The 13,336-nt window shown below is 49.3% G+C and overlaps 7 protein-coding genes across 7 annotated transcripts; 5 read left to right on the top strand and 2 right to left on the bottom strand.

Moving 5' to 3' along the window:
- Positions 1–565: 565 nt before the first annotated feature.
- N7477_007449 (uncharacterized protein) lies at positions 566–1,180 on the top strand (the record flags this gene model as incomplete). Its single annotated transcript, XM_056969112.1, has 2 exons — positions 566–625; positions 692–1,180. The coding sequence occupies 2 exons, from the start codon at positions 566–568 to the stop codon at positions 1,178–1,180; spliced, it is 549 nt and encodes a 182-aa protein (XP_056819144.1).
- Positions 1,181–1,641: 461 nt separating this feature from the next.
- Positions 1,642–3,310, top strand: N7477_007448 (cytochrome P450; the record flags this gene model as incomplete). The annotated part of the gene is made up of 4 exons (XM_056969111.1): positions 1,642–2,005; positions 2,060–2,260; positions 2,311–3,065; positions 3,134–3,310. 4 exons carry the CDS (start codon positions 1,642–1,644, stop codon positions 3,308–3,310), a joined length of 1,497 nt encoding a protein of 498 aa, XP_056819143.1.
- A 44-nt stretch (positions 3,311–3,354) lies between these two features.
- On the bottom strand, positions 3,355–4,883 carry N7477_007447 (transcription factor domain-containing protein; the record flags this gene model as incomplete). The annotated part of the gene is made up of 4 exons (XM_056969110.1): positions 3,355–3,707; positions 3,756–4,051; positions 4,102–4,208; positions 4,263–4,883. The coding sequence occupies 4 exons, from the start codon at positions 4,881–4,883 to the stop codon at positions 3,355–3,357; spliced, it is 1,377 nt and encodes a 458-aa protein (XP_056819142.1).
- Positions 4,884–6,122: 1,239 nt separating this feature from the next.
- On the top strand, positions 6,123–6,842 carry N7477_007446 (haloacid dehalogenase; the record flags this gene model as incomplete). The annotated part of the gene is made up of 1 exon (XM_056969109.1): positions 6,123–6,842. One exon carries the CDS (start codon positions 6,123–6,125, stop codon positions 6,840–6,842), a length of 720 nt encoding a protein of 239 aa, XP_056819141.1.
- Positions 6,843–7,104: 262 nt separating this feature from the next.
- On the top strand, positions 7,105–7,872 carry N7477_007445 (uncharacterized protein; the record flags this gene model as incomplete). Its single annotated transcript, XM_056969108.1, has 1 exon — positions 7,105–7,872. One exon carries the CDS (start codon positions 7,105–7,107, stop codon positions 7,870–7,872), a length of 768 nt encoding a protein of 255 aa, XP_056819140.1.
- A 359-nt stretch (positions 7,873–8,231) lies between these two features.
- On the top strand, positions 8,232–9,692 carry N7477_007444 (glycosyltransferase family 69 protein; the record flags this gene model as incomplete). Its single annotated transcript, XM_056969107.1, has 2 exons — positions 8,232–8,816; positions 8,871–9,692. The coding sequence occupies 2 exons, from the start codon at positions 8,232–8,234 to the stop codon at positions 9,690–9,692; spliced, it is 1,407 nt and encodes a 468-aa protein (XP_056819139.1).
- A 1,349-nt stretch (positions 9,693–11,041) lies between these two features.
- Positions 11,042–12,497, bottom strand: N7477_007443 (salicylate hydroxylase; the record flags this gene model as incomplete). Its single annotated transcript, XM_056969106.1, has 3 exons — positions 11,042–11,139; positions 11,196–12,126; positions 12,177–12,497. 3 exons carry the CDS (start codon positions 12,495–12,497, stop codon positions 11,042–11,044), a joined length of 1,350 nt encoding a protein of 449 aa, XP_056819138.1.
- Positions 12,498–13,336: the final 839 nt, after the last annotated feature.

Genomic DNA, 13,336 nt, shown 5'->3' with positions numbered 1-13,336 from the left:
TGGAGTATGAACATCAAGACGCCTCGTGAGGTATACAGGTCCGGCATCTACGAGATAAGATCAAGGTGTGGGTGAGGACCGTCCTTGTCCATGTTGCCTGACGTATGCTGGGCGTGATTGACATTCAATCGTAGAGGATTCTTCGGGTGCGGCCATACTTGCTTTTTCTCATCTGAGTTCTTTCTCGATATTTGTCCATACATCTGTCTGAAGCGGTCTTTCTTTGAGCTTCAGATTGCCGTGGTGTACCGACGCTGGCCCGACCGGTATTACCTACACAATGGTAGACCATGGGGGTTCGAGCATTCACTTGTTTCTTGAAATTATCGAAGTTCAAAGGCATGCCGTCTCTTGGACATATGCACCCATAATTCTCTAGTAATAGACCAAAATCGCTGGCGCGCGGCGAAGATGAAGAATGTGCGGGCGCTGATTGGCGGGCGCATGTTTGGCAGCGACGTCACCTTCCAGCAAAAAGTGTCGACTTGCTTTCGACAATCAACTCCAACTCTCACGACTTCCTCGAACTCGTCTCTCGGACTTAAGTCTGTTTTTGACCGGCGCCATGGCCTGCCCCATCACCGTTACCAAGTTCGTCGGCACTGTCTCTCTGGGCCTGCTGACGGTAAGCTCGAAAAAATAGTGCTCTGTCGCGACGGATGTCATCTAACGCTAACGCAATTGCTCGCAGGGCATGTCCTATTCCACATCATCCATCACGATCCCATCCCTCAAGCTCCTCCCCTCCTCCAGCACCGCATCCCGCTGCTTCAATGAGGTGAAGCGCCTCAACCGCAAATACGCGCTGCGACTATCCACCATCGTGAACACCTGCTTCCTCTTTTCTTTCAGCATCTCTCCGCCGCGACGAAAGCACCCCTATCTCGTCTGGATCTGCCTCGTCTCTTCGTTGTCCACCTATGGCCTGGATCTCTGGTTCAATCGCCACCTGGGTCTGAAGAACTGGGCGTTGACTGCGATTCAAGACAGCACCGGTCTTTGCCTGTCCAAGTCATGTGCCACAAAAGATGAGGATATTGTCGTCGTGGAGACCGAAGAGGATGTGAACGGAGAGAGTGTCCAGCGCGAGATGGACAGCGAGCGTCGCATGCAACGTGCTCGATCCTGGCTGGCTGTGATCGCTCTCTCTATGGGCATCGTAGGCTTGTGGGGGGGATAAGAAATAAGAGCACTTGACTTGACCGGAGCAAACCAGTGTGTTTCCATGGTATTTTCATTTTCTTTCGGGCGCTAAGGTGAAACACAGGTATAATTTCACTCCTAATCTCTTTGACTACTATCGTACACACGGTCGTTAAGACTGCCTGTTCAGTTCTCCAGTTTGCTTGCTCATGTACATTGCAACGAATGCCACGTAAATATGGGTTGTCTTCCTGAGCTATCTATTACCACTAGCTCCGGACTGTGAAGAGTCGATCATAATTACCGAATTACCCGAGTGACGAATTCGGGACGCCTAAAAGCGGCTTTACCCCATGATATCTAAGTGGTGGTGGGGGGGGGGTGGACCATGATGATCCCTAGCTTTCGCTTCCTCGTTGCGCCCGTGGAGTATAAGAGATCCCCCGAAACCCCTAGAATCTCTACAAAGAGTCAAATAGGACTCACGTCACGTTCATCATGCATAGTCAAATCTTCTTACAACTCCTGATCATCGTTGTTATTCTCGTACTCGTTCATCGACTCAGTCGAGCCCTCTTCTCGCCACTCAAAGATATTCCTGGTCCTTTTTGGGCCCGTTTCACCAAATCATGGTACTTCAATCGCGTGCAGAAAGGTGGGTTTGAGCAAGACAATATTTCCCTTCATCAAAAATACGGTCCCGTCGTACGCGTTGCCCCAAACCAGTACAGCATCAGCGAGGCAGCCGCTATCAAGACGGTCTATGGGAATGGGTCGCGGTTTGCCAAATCGGCTTGGTATGATGCCTGGAAGCATCCGGCGCAGTGGACTGTGTTCGCAGATCGTGATATCAAAAGACATGGTGAGTCAGGCTCTACTTGGATCTAGCTGGTTCTCCCGTTGACCGAGGTGTCAGCCGATAATCGAAAACGCTTCACGAATCTGTACTCGATGAGTTCGCTGGTGCATTATGAGGGATTTGTGGACCATTGTGCGGATATCTTTATGGAGCGACTCGACGAGTATGCGGACAAAGGGCAGTCTTTGAACCTTGGTCATTGGCTTCAATGCTATGCATTCGATGTTATTGGAAACATAACCTTCGGAGAGCGGTTCGGTAAGGTAGACCCGGCTCAGACTTGTACCTTCAGGTATTAACCATCTTAGGATTTCTGGACCGAGGTCATGATATTGACGGTGCCATGGATGCCCTGAACAAGGTAATAATGTACAGTACTCTGGCCGGTATCTATCCAGAGTGGCATCCGCGACTCTTCGGCCTATTAAGTCGATTCAAAAGTTCCGGCGCAGGTGGACGAGCCTACATCGCCAATTTTGTACGAGAAAAGATCCGGCTTCATGAGTTGAAAAAGACAGATTCTGAAGCTGTCGATGAAACGCTTCAAGCTCAAGACTTCGTGGATAGAATGATCACCGCCCGCAATAAAGACCCAGAAAAAGTCACGGATTACCATCTCTTCATTATGGGTCAGTCTAATGTGGCTGCGGGGTCTGATACTACCTCGATAAGTCTATCTGGTATCATGTGGTATATCATGCACAATCCCGAGGTCCTACGCAAGTTACGTGAAGAAATTGATAAATTCACCCTGCAGGGCAAATGCAGTGCCATGATTACCTTCAAAGAAAGCCAAGAGATGCCTTACTTTCAGGCTATCGTGAAAGAGGCTCTCCGTATGCATAGCGCTACGGGTTTACCCATGTGGAGAGTGGTCCCTGCTGGTGGTGCGGAGATCGATGGCCGGTTTTTCCCTGAAGGTACCGAAGTTGGCGTCAATGCTTGGGTTGCGCATTACGATGAGCGAGTATTCCCTGATGCAAAAGTCTTCCGTCCTGAGAGGTGGCTGGAAACGGAAACTAGCCCTGAGCAATTAAAGGTGATGAATCAGATGTATATGCCGGTATGTTGTCTGGACTCTCTGCAATAATTGCTTCATTCATGCACGTACTGATCACAGATCTTCCACAGTTTGGTCTTGGTTCAAGAACGTGTCTGGGAAAACACATTTCGATCCTTGAGATGTCGAAGTTGATCCCGCGTCTGGTGAAGGCTTACGACTTCACTCCCTTGAGGAAGACATGGATGACGGAGAACTACTGGTTCGTGAAACCGACGAACTTCGAAGTGAATGTGCGTAAGATTTAGCATTTATCTTCAGAGTATCTGTACAATCATGAGAGTCGGAACACTCAATTCATACCAAGGTTCAACCTTCGATACTCCATGATGAGTTCGTTGACATCCCCCATGTCCGTGTGGTCGTATCTAGACAGCTCTTTATCTTCTTCTGCCTCCCTACTTTCATCCTGATTGGCTAGCATGATCTTGCTCGCTATGATACGTGCTAAATGCCAAAACTCTGACGCCTGCCGAAGAAATCCAACTTGCTTCCAAAGGTTGTCGGGGGTGTCAGGGATGCCGACATCTTCAGGTATCCTTTCGTTCCAGATGCGGCGCCAATTTTCAAGCCCAGTTTGAACAGGGGCTAGAGTTGATTCGAAAACGAGGGAGTTGTGGAGATGGAACATGAGAGAGTGGATTGCTATGGATGATTAGTGCTTGGGGTGCAATATATATGAATGAGACATACCTTGTACTAATGTAAATAGATTGAGGGTTCCTAAAATAGAGAATTCCTGCACGAGAGTTTCATCAATCGGGCCTTGGCAGATACGTCGAACGACGGAGACGACTGATGGTCGCTTCTTCCAGAAGCGAGTGCTCGACCACACCCGAAGAATTTGCAGGCATTCCTCGGCGGTTTCTGCTTGGAAGCATGCTTCGGGACAGGCAACGTCCATCCTCAGCTCCGACACAACTATCCGGGGTGGAGAGTTGTGGAGAATAGTCAATGCTGCGTCAATCAAAAATGCGAAAATGATAGTTCTAGCCATATGAGCATCCGTTTCGAAACCAATAGAATGCCCGGTCCATACCGAATAAGCTCCTCTTCCTCTGCAAATTCTTTCCACCAAGACAGCGATGCACTTCCAAGCTGAAGATTCCGATGCGATGCTGTTTTGGGCTCGATACTTCTTGCTAGCTGGAATGAATAAGCACATGGGTGAAGCTTTCCTCTGTATTGGCTTCAACTTACTGCAACCATTGAAGTATGTCTATACCGCCGAATCCGCGCCTGAGCTTCCAAACTACCTTCCCGCTTCTGAAGGGAACACACCAGGTATGAGGCCTGCATACACTGTACCATGTCCTTTCTCTCATCATTTCTTGAGATAGCTCCGTCATCCCGGAAGCAATTGTGAGTGAAGACGAGCTCTTCGCAGCTGTCAAGCAAAATCCGTGCACTTTCGTGCTCCTCGCTGCTTGGAGATAGACAGGCGCCAATCAAAACCATTACACATAGCAAAGCTGGAGAGGCTTCCTTTGTGTCAAATAATGGTCTATGTACAATCGGGCAATTGGGGTACCAAAGGGACCAGAAGTATTCGAGGAAGCGGCGGATGTTGGAAGGAGAGAAAAATTCACAACACATTGCTTGGGTGGATTCTATCCATTGATTAGTGACAGCAGGTCCATCCATTCCCTTCTTGAGGACGGCTTGCATGTTTGCAACGACTTCGCGCGACTTGGCTTGCAACGGATCGACCGACTCGACCTCTGCCTTGCACTTTTTCTCAAGACGGGTTTTCACTTCGTAAGCTTCAATTACCATCTTCTGCCTTTGTAGAAAGGTTTGCTGTTCAGTGAATGTTGCCATTCCCTTAGCGCTGGTGAAATAGACTAAATGCTCCAACCTCTCTGCAGCCAGGATGTCAGAGGTAAGTCCTGGAAACAAGAGACAGTCAAGGGCTGAAAAGTCCACTGGGGATGGCATTTCAATCGCTTGACGTCCACATCTGTCTCCAAATGAAAATGATTCATTGTTAGCAAAGGGTGACTGTGGCGATTCAACTTCACAATTCATCAGGGCCGGGTCGAAGGCGTCTAGAAGAGGCTGAGTCAATGAATCTGAGACCTCGTGTAAATCCACAGATGGGCAGCGCCGTTTGGATTCACGGGCATTTAGTAACTCTTGGGTTCCAGAGGTCTCGGATTGATCTTCTCTGGCCAGCAAAATCTGGGCTTTGCAAGTACGTTCATGTCGACGAAGAACATCCCTAGTTATGGAACATTAGACAGGGTGTAAGCATTTAAAGATCTTTATAAATGTTTACTTTCTGTTGAAGGAGCTTCCACAGAGCTGGCAGATATGTGGTCGATTGCCATCATCTGCGGGCTTTGTTAGCCACACTCATCTTCACTGGGGTGTGGCGATATACGTGATGCAGCATGGCGTTTTAAATGCTCTGGGCGACTGAAGGTTGACAAGCATGTCGAGCAGCACCAGTCAGATACCATTTCAAAATTACTGAGGCGTGTCAGAAGAGCCCGGATCTCTGCAGTCTGTATTGCCGATGATCGACAGCTTCGGTTGAGGTGGACTTGTCGGTGTACCGATGTGGAGAAGCGGGGATGTAGTGCGGGGAAGGAAGCATGGGTCAGCGACTATCTTGAATATTGTATCACTGCATCCGTGATTCAGGTGATTTTGAACATGAATGGAACGTTCGTTCGTTGAAAGGCTGTGTGTCAGTCGGACTATTCGATCTCAAAGTTGTAGAGGTGTGTGATGAGGGTGTGATTGAACGGTGCACTACGGGGCATCATTCTCCCTTTCTCGTCCACGTCATTTCCAATTGGCATAGAATTCAGCTGATGCCATTTGTAGATTCTTCACTGAATTAACAAGGTGATCCATAAGAAAATCTGACAGAATGCAAGTGTTGCGCAATTCTTTTTCCCGGCCCCCATCGGATTTATAATCATTCCTAGACGTCAGCAACAAGCTCAAGATGACCCGTCTGTCTGCCTTGGAATCTTCTATGGAGTATTCAACCTCCTGGCAGAATTATATTAAATTACTTGCAACAAAATTACCCAGCTGCTATCTCTCATCATGCCTGCCGACAAAATCCCTATCAAAGCCGTGTTCTTCGACTTCATGGGCACTTGTCTCGACTGGCACAGTAGCGTTCGTGCATTATTCCCATCCACAATCTCCGGTGACGATGCATCCAAACTAGCCCTTGAGTGGCGGAGACAGTATTTTCTCGAGAACAACCAGCGCTTTCTCCAAGGCCTTGAGCCAGAAGATATCGACGTCACCCTTTCCCGAGTCCTTGATCGAGTACTCGAGCAATGTCCAAAGTTCAAGCCTCACATCCAATCTGATGACAAGCGACAAATGATAGAAGCCTGGCACCGTCAGTCTGCCTGGCCGGAAGTCCAAGAGGCGATTCGCAGCATCCGGCAAGATCTGGGTCTCGAGGTTTTTGTCCATGCAAATGGTACAACTCGTCTGCAGCTTGATCTTACCCGTTCTTCCGGTCTGAGCTTCAACATGCTATTTTCAAGTCAGTTGTTAGGGGTCTACAAACCTGACCCCGCGGCGTACCAGAAAGCGTTGCAATATGTCAAGCTGCGACCGGAGGAAGTCGCGCTAGTCGCAGCCCATGCATATGATCTGCGAGGAGCCCAGGGTGTTGGAATGAAGACTATCTATATCCACCGGTGGACTGATGATATTGATGAGAACATGGATCAGGTGAAGAAGGAGTTTGATGTTTTCTTGGAGAATATGAAGGGGCTTCCGACTGCCATTTCGGGAATGATGTAAATTAACTTAACTCATTGTGCTTTCCTAATATACTCGGCTTTCATATGTTCAAATTCAGTATGGGACCCTACGCTAGCAATAGGCGAGATGAAAGATAGATTAACCCGGAAACGCTAAGGAGACCACGGAGGCGTCGGAAATGAGACCCTTGGCGCCACCAACATCTGGGAGACCTTTTAAGGATGAGCTAGAGGCCCAAATGGGCTCAATTTAAGGGTTTCGAGAGTTTTCATCTGTCGCTACCATCTTCACAAGAACCAAAATGGACAACTTCACTTTAGTCAATGGCCAGGTGTATACGCCAGGGTTGGCCATTGTTGACGCCCCACAACCGAACACACCGCTCGGTGGAGGCAGGTTTTACCCATCAACATGCTCGAGACTCCCAACTAACGAACCGCACGTAGAAACTCTGCAAGTCGCCATCGATGTCTCAGGGAATGGGAAGCTCCCTTGGCCCCCGTCTACACAATCTGCAGACTCGCCCACGCTTTTCCACAACATCACGCTGTTTCTGACGTCCGAGGCCAAGTCTCATAACTTCACCATCTCCAACGGCACGCTACCATCGATTAACAACACATACGTTGGTCCTGTTCTGGACTTGGAGCCATCGTCGACGGTGAAGCATGTAAATTGGGTTTGGCCTGAGTGCCTTGTCGGGAATGGCGCCAGCGGTTCCGATCGAGGCGATTACAACATCTCCATGCATCAATCCTTCCGCTGGAATGGAACCGACTACTATACCGTGTTTGACCTGCCCATAGCAGTTACTAACAGCATTCCCAAGAGCTCAGAGCGAGTGAGCTGCGCGCTGTTGGAAAATAAGCTCTTGAGCGAGTCTGCGATCGACGAGAGCTCCGATACGCTTCCCGGGCAGCCATGGGTTGACAGTGGGGCCAGCACTAGCGGTGACAGCAATAGCAGCAGTGATGGATCCAGCAGCTCTACCTCACGAGGTACGAGGATGAGTCTCCAGAAGATGCTTGTTCTTGTAGCTGTCGGGACTTGCACGCTGCTCCACTGGTGACGCGTCGGGGCGCTGATTGACCCTTTTCTTGTCATGTTATTTTTGATCATACTGTCTATCAATACTTGTAAGATTATCTGAATTGGCATACATAAAAGATCACAGATCGACATTCGTGGTAGATCGAGCGAACCAAGGATCAGCGCGTCCCTTTTCTGGCTTCGGAAGTATGAAGGGCTTCAGCCAACACGTCACCCTTGATTGACCCTCGCAATATTTTTCTCTTCTTATTCTTTCACCTTCCTAGGGACCGATTTCCCCTATCCGAACACATCCGATTTTAACATGCGGGACATTCCTCCCGTAGACCTCATCTGATCTTTCCCATCCACAGCCGCGAATCCCGGCCTCCGCTCCCTATGACCAAGATAACAGCGTACCCGCGCACTTTTCGCCGGGTGCTAGTGCGCCACCGAATTCTCCGCTACTTACTGCTCGCCTTTATCGCATGGAACCTAATCGAGCTCCTTTTGATCCTACGCCGTATTTCCGAAATAGACGTTATTTATCGGGAACGCCCCCGCAGACAAGAACGCATCTATATTGCCAGCGTGAATTGGAATAATGAGATCATTCTCCGAAGCCACTGGAGTCAAGCCGTGCGGGATCTGGCGTGGAAACTCGGTCCGGAGAACGTATATATCAGCATCTATGAAAGCGGCAGCTATGATAATACCAAGGGCGTGTTGATGGATCTCGATGCGGACTTGGAGCGCCTCGGCGTACCTCGGACTATCACGCTATCGTATGTGACTCACGAGGATGAGATCAATGCACCACCGAGTGGTGAGGGCTGGATTGTCACGCCACAAGGGAAGAAGGCAGTGAGACGAATCCCGTATTTAGCACGGGCACGGAATCTGAGTCTCGAACCACTCTATGAGCTGGCTAAGCAGGGAATCACATTTGATAAGGTTCTGTTTCTCAATGATGTGGTGTTCACAGTGAGTTTTTAACCTACTCTTTCCTCTCTACCAACGAAAAGCTAACAGGAACAGCCAAATGATGTCTTCGAATTATTAGATACCAACGACGGCGACTACGCCGCAGCCTGCTCAATGGACTTCTCCAAACCACCTCACTACTACGACACCTTTGCTCTGCGTGATGCCAGCGGGCACGAGGCCGTTATGTCTACATGGCCCTTCTTTCGTGACTCTGTGTCCCGTCATGCTATGAAAAGCATGTCTCCGGTTCCAGTAAAAAGCTGTTGGAATGGAATGGTCGCCATGCCAGCCGCTCCGTTCATAAGCGAAACCCCATTACGCTTCCGAGGAATTCCAGACTCTCTCGCGGCGTCACATCTCGAAGGTTCCGAATGCTGTCTGATTCACGCGGATAACCCGTTGACAGCTCAACACGGCGTCTATGTTAATCCTCTGGTGCGAGTCGGATACAGTGGGCCGGCTTATGTGGCCGTCAACCCGATGATCAACTGGCTTTCGCCGAGGACAATCTTGCAGGGACTGTGGACGAATCGACTTCGACGTTGGACTAGCTCTCCCTGGTTGAAGGAGAGAATTGTTTCGAATCGTGTTGCTCAATGGGCTGGCTTGTCTGATGAGAACCGTGAACTTGGACAATTCTGCATCATCAATGAGATGCAGATCCTTCACCCTTGGGGATGGGTCATGTATAGTATTTTGCACAAAGTGATATTTATACTGGAACATATTCATTTGAACAATGGCAGGGAGACTCGATCTGCACCACTAATGTCCTCGCTCCATCTGCTCGACAACTTTGGGTCGCTTCTCTTCCCATTCATCCCAAACAATGGAAAACACGGCAGTATGTCTTCCTATCGCTTCCCCCGATGACCCATTTCTCTTCTCCAGGGCGTCTACGGAAAGTCCGATCGTCCCTCCAGGGAAAATTTTGTCCCATCGCAAAATTCCTTCAAACTCGAACCCCATCCGCAGGGCAGTTTTTCTAGATGCTTGGTTCTCAGCATGGCATCTCCACTCTACTCGCCTCAGCCCTAAGCCGCCCGCAGAAGGTGGATCGAGTGTATACTGCAGCACAAGCCCTATCGCGTTCGACGTCACGTGCGTGCGCTGGAATGCCGAAAAGATCATGATACCCAATTCGGTGCACGCATTCTCTGGACCGGTTGATGTGAGGGCGATTGTGCCAGCAAAAGTCGTGTTTAGATCTTTCAGTCCGGTATTCGATTTATCGATAATGGCGTACAGACAATTGGCGGGTGCTTCCTCTATGTTTTTCGCGTGAAATGCAAGAAACTCTTCTACTGATTTGCTGGCGGGAAAGAGAATATAGTCTAGCAATTCGGGATGTAGCACTGTCTCTTCCACAACCTTTGCCGAATGGATAGAGGGCTGTTAACATGAGTATTGATCTATCTTGAACTCTTGAACTTTCTCCCCGCAAGGAAAACTTACATCGAACGGAACGAGAGCAACGCGCTCATTCTCCAGTTTTCGCTGCTCATAGTGAAACGACATAACGAAGCATGACTTGAGCGGATGAATAATGTAGACAATTCATGATGGGAAAGTCGAATCTTACTGCGTTGGCCCTTTTTCGCCTCTTGGGGTTGGTAATCAGTGACTAGGGGCACAGACCGGCCCATACATGGAACTATACCAACTCAGGACAATTTGCATCCGACAAAGCGTCCGACTGGACGCCTGATTGCTTTTTAGCATCATTTCACCGTCGACATCAACATAAGAACTAGGAACTCTCCCTGCACGGGCTATGCAGGCAACGAGATTATAGAGAAAGGCTCGCACATGCAACAATCCATGCACATTGCTGCCTGATTATACAAAATACGATCAAAATTTTGTCAAGCCCATAAAAACCCTCGCGATAGTCAGATATACCGATTTGCCGATCGCGGTAGAAGGTGTGGCGCAGTCTTATCCCAAATGACTGGCCAATAATGGCCACTAGGACAAAACATTGAGAGACATTATAACCAGAGACATTATAACCTCAAATTTATAATTCTGAGATGTCTCTTCGAAGAGAAAGTCAGGTTAGACAGATAAGAGTTGGATTATATAAATATGAATCAAGAAGTATCAGTGACTGTCTTCGATACATGCACCTCGCTGGCCTGGCTCTCTCCTCCGGCATGCTAAATACCACTAGCGATCGGTGCAATCACAATACACTGGATTGTGCTTCAGGTCATACTTTCTTAGTAGGCAATTGCTTGCACTGCATGTACATGGTATCCATGGCTCTGTGCAACCAGGTTATCCCACTTGTCGACCGTGTTCTTCATAACGTCCGTTCCTGAGAATTGTCAGTATTCAGGAATTCTCAAAAGTGATCAAGGAAGTGATACGTACCCCACATGAATTCTTGCCAGCTAGGATCAGCCCACAAGTCAGGGTTCTTGCCCGATCCTCGGATGGCTTCATCTCGTTTCCGCTGCTCCTCTCCATCGGGTAAGTGCAACGCCTTTCTCGTCACCGCCGCACTATTCTGGATCCGCTCCGCACGTTCCTTTCGCACATACTCGTAGACTGCCAATGCTGTGGGAATTGAGTCGGTCAAAGAGAGCGCGCAAGTAAGTACACCGGCATCCTCAATGGCCTGCGCAGCTCCCTGTGCCACGTATGGGAGCATTGGGTGACAAGCATCACCCATCAAGACGCACTTGTTTTCCACCCACGAGGGAAGAGGGAAATGGGAGTTCAATGTCCATTCCATGACTTCATCTTCATGGACATAACTCAATAGGCTTCGCACCAAGTCATCCCAATCGTGGTAGAAGGAGAGCATCTCTTTTTTGTCTCCTTTGCTGGTCCAGCTTTCTTCATTCGAATCGCCTGGCTTCTGAGGGTGTAGCAATACCATGTTGTAGACGGTGTTGTTCTTGATGGGGTATCCCATGATGTGCCCTCCAGGCCCCATCCAGCGCATACCGACATTATGATTGAGCAGATCCAGAGCGCGTTGATCCCCTTTCATTTGTTCTTTGGGGATCAGAATGCGGTAGGCTGCATCGCCTGTGGGCTGACAAGTATCTTTCACGCCGTGGTGGGATGCGATCTGATGACGCAAATCAGATTTGATTCCGTCTGCGGCGATCACCACATCTCCTGAAACCCACTCTCCCGATTCGAGCTGGACTTTGGCTTCGAAGTCATCTACCGCTCGGACTACCCGGGAGCTGGTGCGCACTTCGATGCCCGCGGCCCGGACGCCATCTAACAGTATGCGCTGGAGGTCTCCTCGGTGGATGACAGCCAACGGAGCATGATATTTCTGACCGACCTACTAAATCATCAGGCAATGTGATATTCTCGAAGAAGGATCATGCTCACCTCTGGCATTAAAGGGGCTGTTCCTAGTTCTGCGTTGTTGGCATACCGGCGCAGGGAGTTTCTCTCTAATACATTCGCCTTCTCCATAACATCGCTCAGGAGACCAATGCGCCCTAGGATCTGTGCGGCATTTGGGGCGACTTGAATTCCAGCACCGACTTCAGCAATCTCATGTACTCGTTCTAAGATCAAGACTTCGTGCCCAGCCTTCTTCAGCCCAAGGGCGACGGTTAGTCCAGCGACACCAGCTCCAACAACTATCACCTTGAAAGGTTTTTTGGCCTTGAAAGACCAGTTGAAATCGTCTTGAAAAGTGTCCATAGTTGTTTTTTTTTTATCGAACGCAATGAAAGTTGCCGTGCGAACACATCCGTAGCAGATATTCCAGCTTATTATACCCCAGAAGACGTCTATTGTTCGATGACGAAATAGCGCCGACGAAGCTTGTAGAGCTTTCAGCTGTGACTACGGTCCTTCATCACAATCAAATCTTGATGGCGTTGAAGTAAACTCCGATAATCCATCGCCACAAGTTGACTGGACCATCGGGAGTGACGGCAAGTGGTGGGCCCGCTTTAGGGCTGTTCAGTGGATGATGTCAATGGAGCTCGGCACTTTCAGACGGGATTCAGGTTTGGATAAATTGTATACCTGTGCCATTTGCATCGTTCTGCTCGCGTTGGCGGACCTCTATGACGCTTTGAAGCTGACTTCTGTGTTCCGAGCGCATGATCTGTACCGCGTACAATGCCGGGTTTCCACAAGAACCTCACGTCTTCCCTGATCTACGTCGTACCGGAAAAACGAAATCCGTGCATCTGACTCGGAGCGATGCGAGATTAGGCCCCGATTGGTGTGAACAGATAGATTTCTAGACTCTAGACTAGTGAAATAGAATACATTGGATCAGAGCGAGGGGGGGCAGCCAGCACGAGTTTCGAAGGCGCGGTCTGGCCTTGTGCCCTCCGTCATTTAAAACCCCCCGAAACTACAGCTATCGGCTAGTCAAGTCGCCCCTGGTACCGAAAGGTGGGGAATGAATTAAGGAATGCTTGTCTCGGCATACCGGACTCAAGCAAGGGATGATGCTTTGATCGGGCCGAATTTCAGTACGCGTCAATTGCCTACAAGCTCGTCGACTTGGTCTTTGTTCTTGTCCC

The sequence above is a fragment of the Penicillium maclennaniae genome (assembly GCF_028827695.1).
Source record: "Penicillium maclennaniae strain IBT 15551 chromosome Unknown utg000007l:1.0-4884863.0:1.0-4888362.0, whole genome shotgun sequence".
In the NCBI taxonomy this organism is placed as follows: domain Eukaryota; kingdom Fungi; phylum Ascomycota; class Eurotiomycetes; order Eurotiales; family Aspergillaceae; genus Penicillium; species Penicillium maclennaniae.
This window is presented reverse-complemented; position numbering and strand designations above follow the sequence as displayed.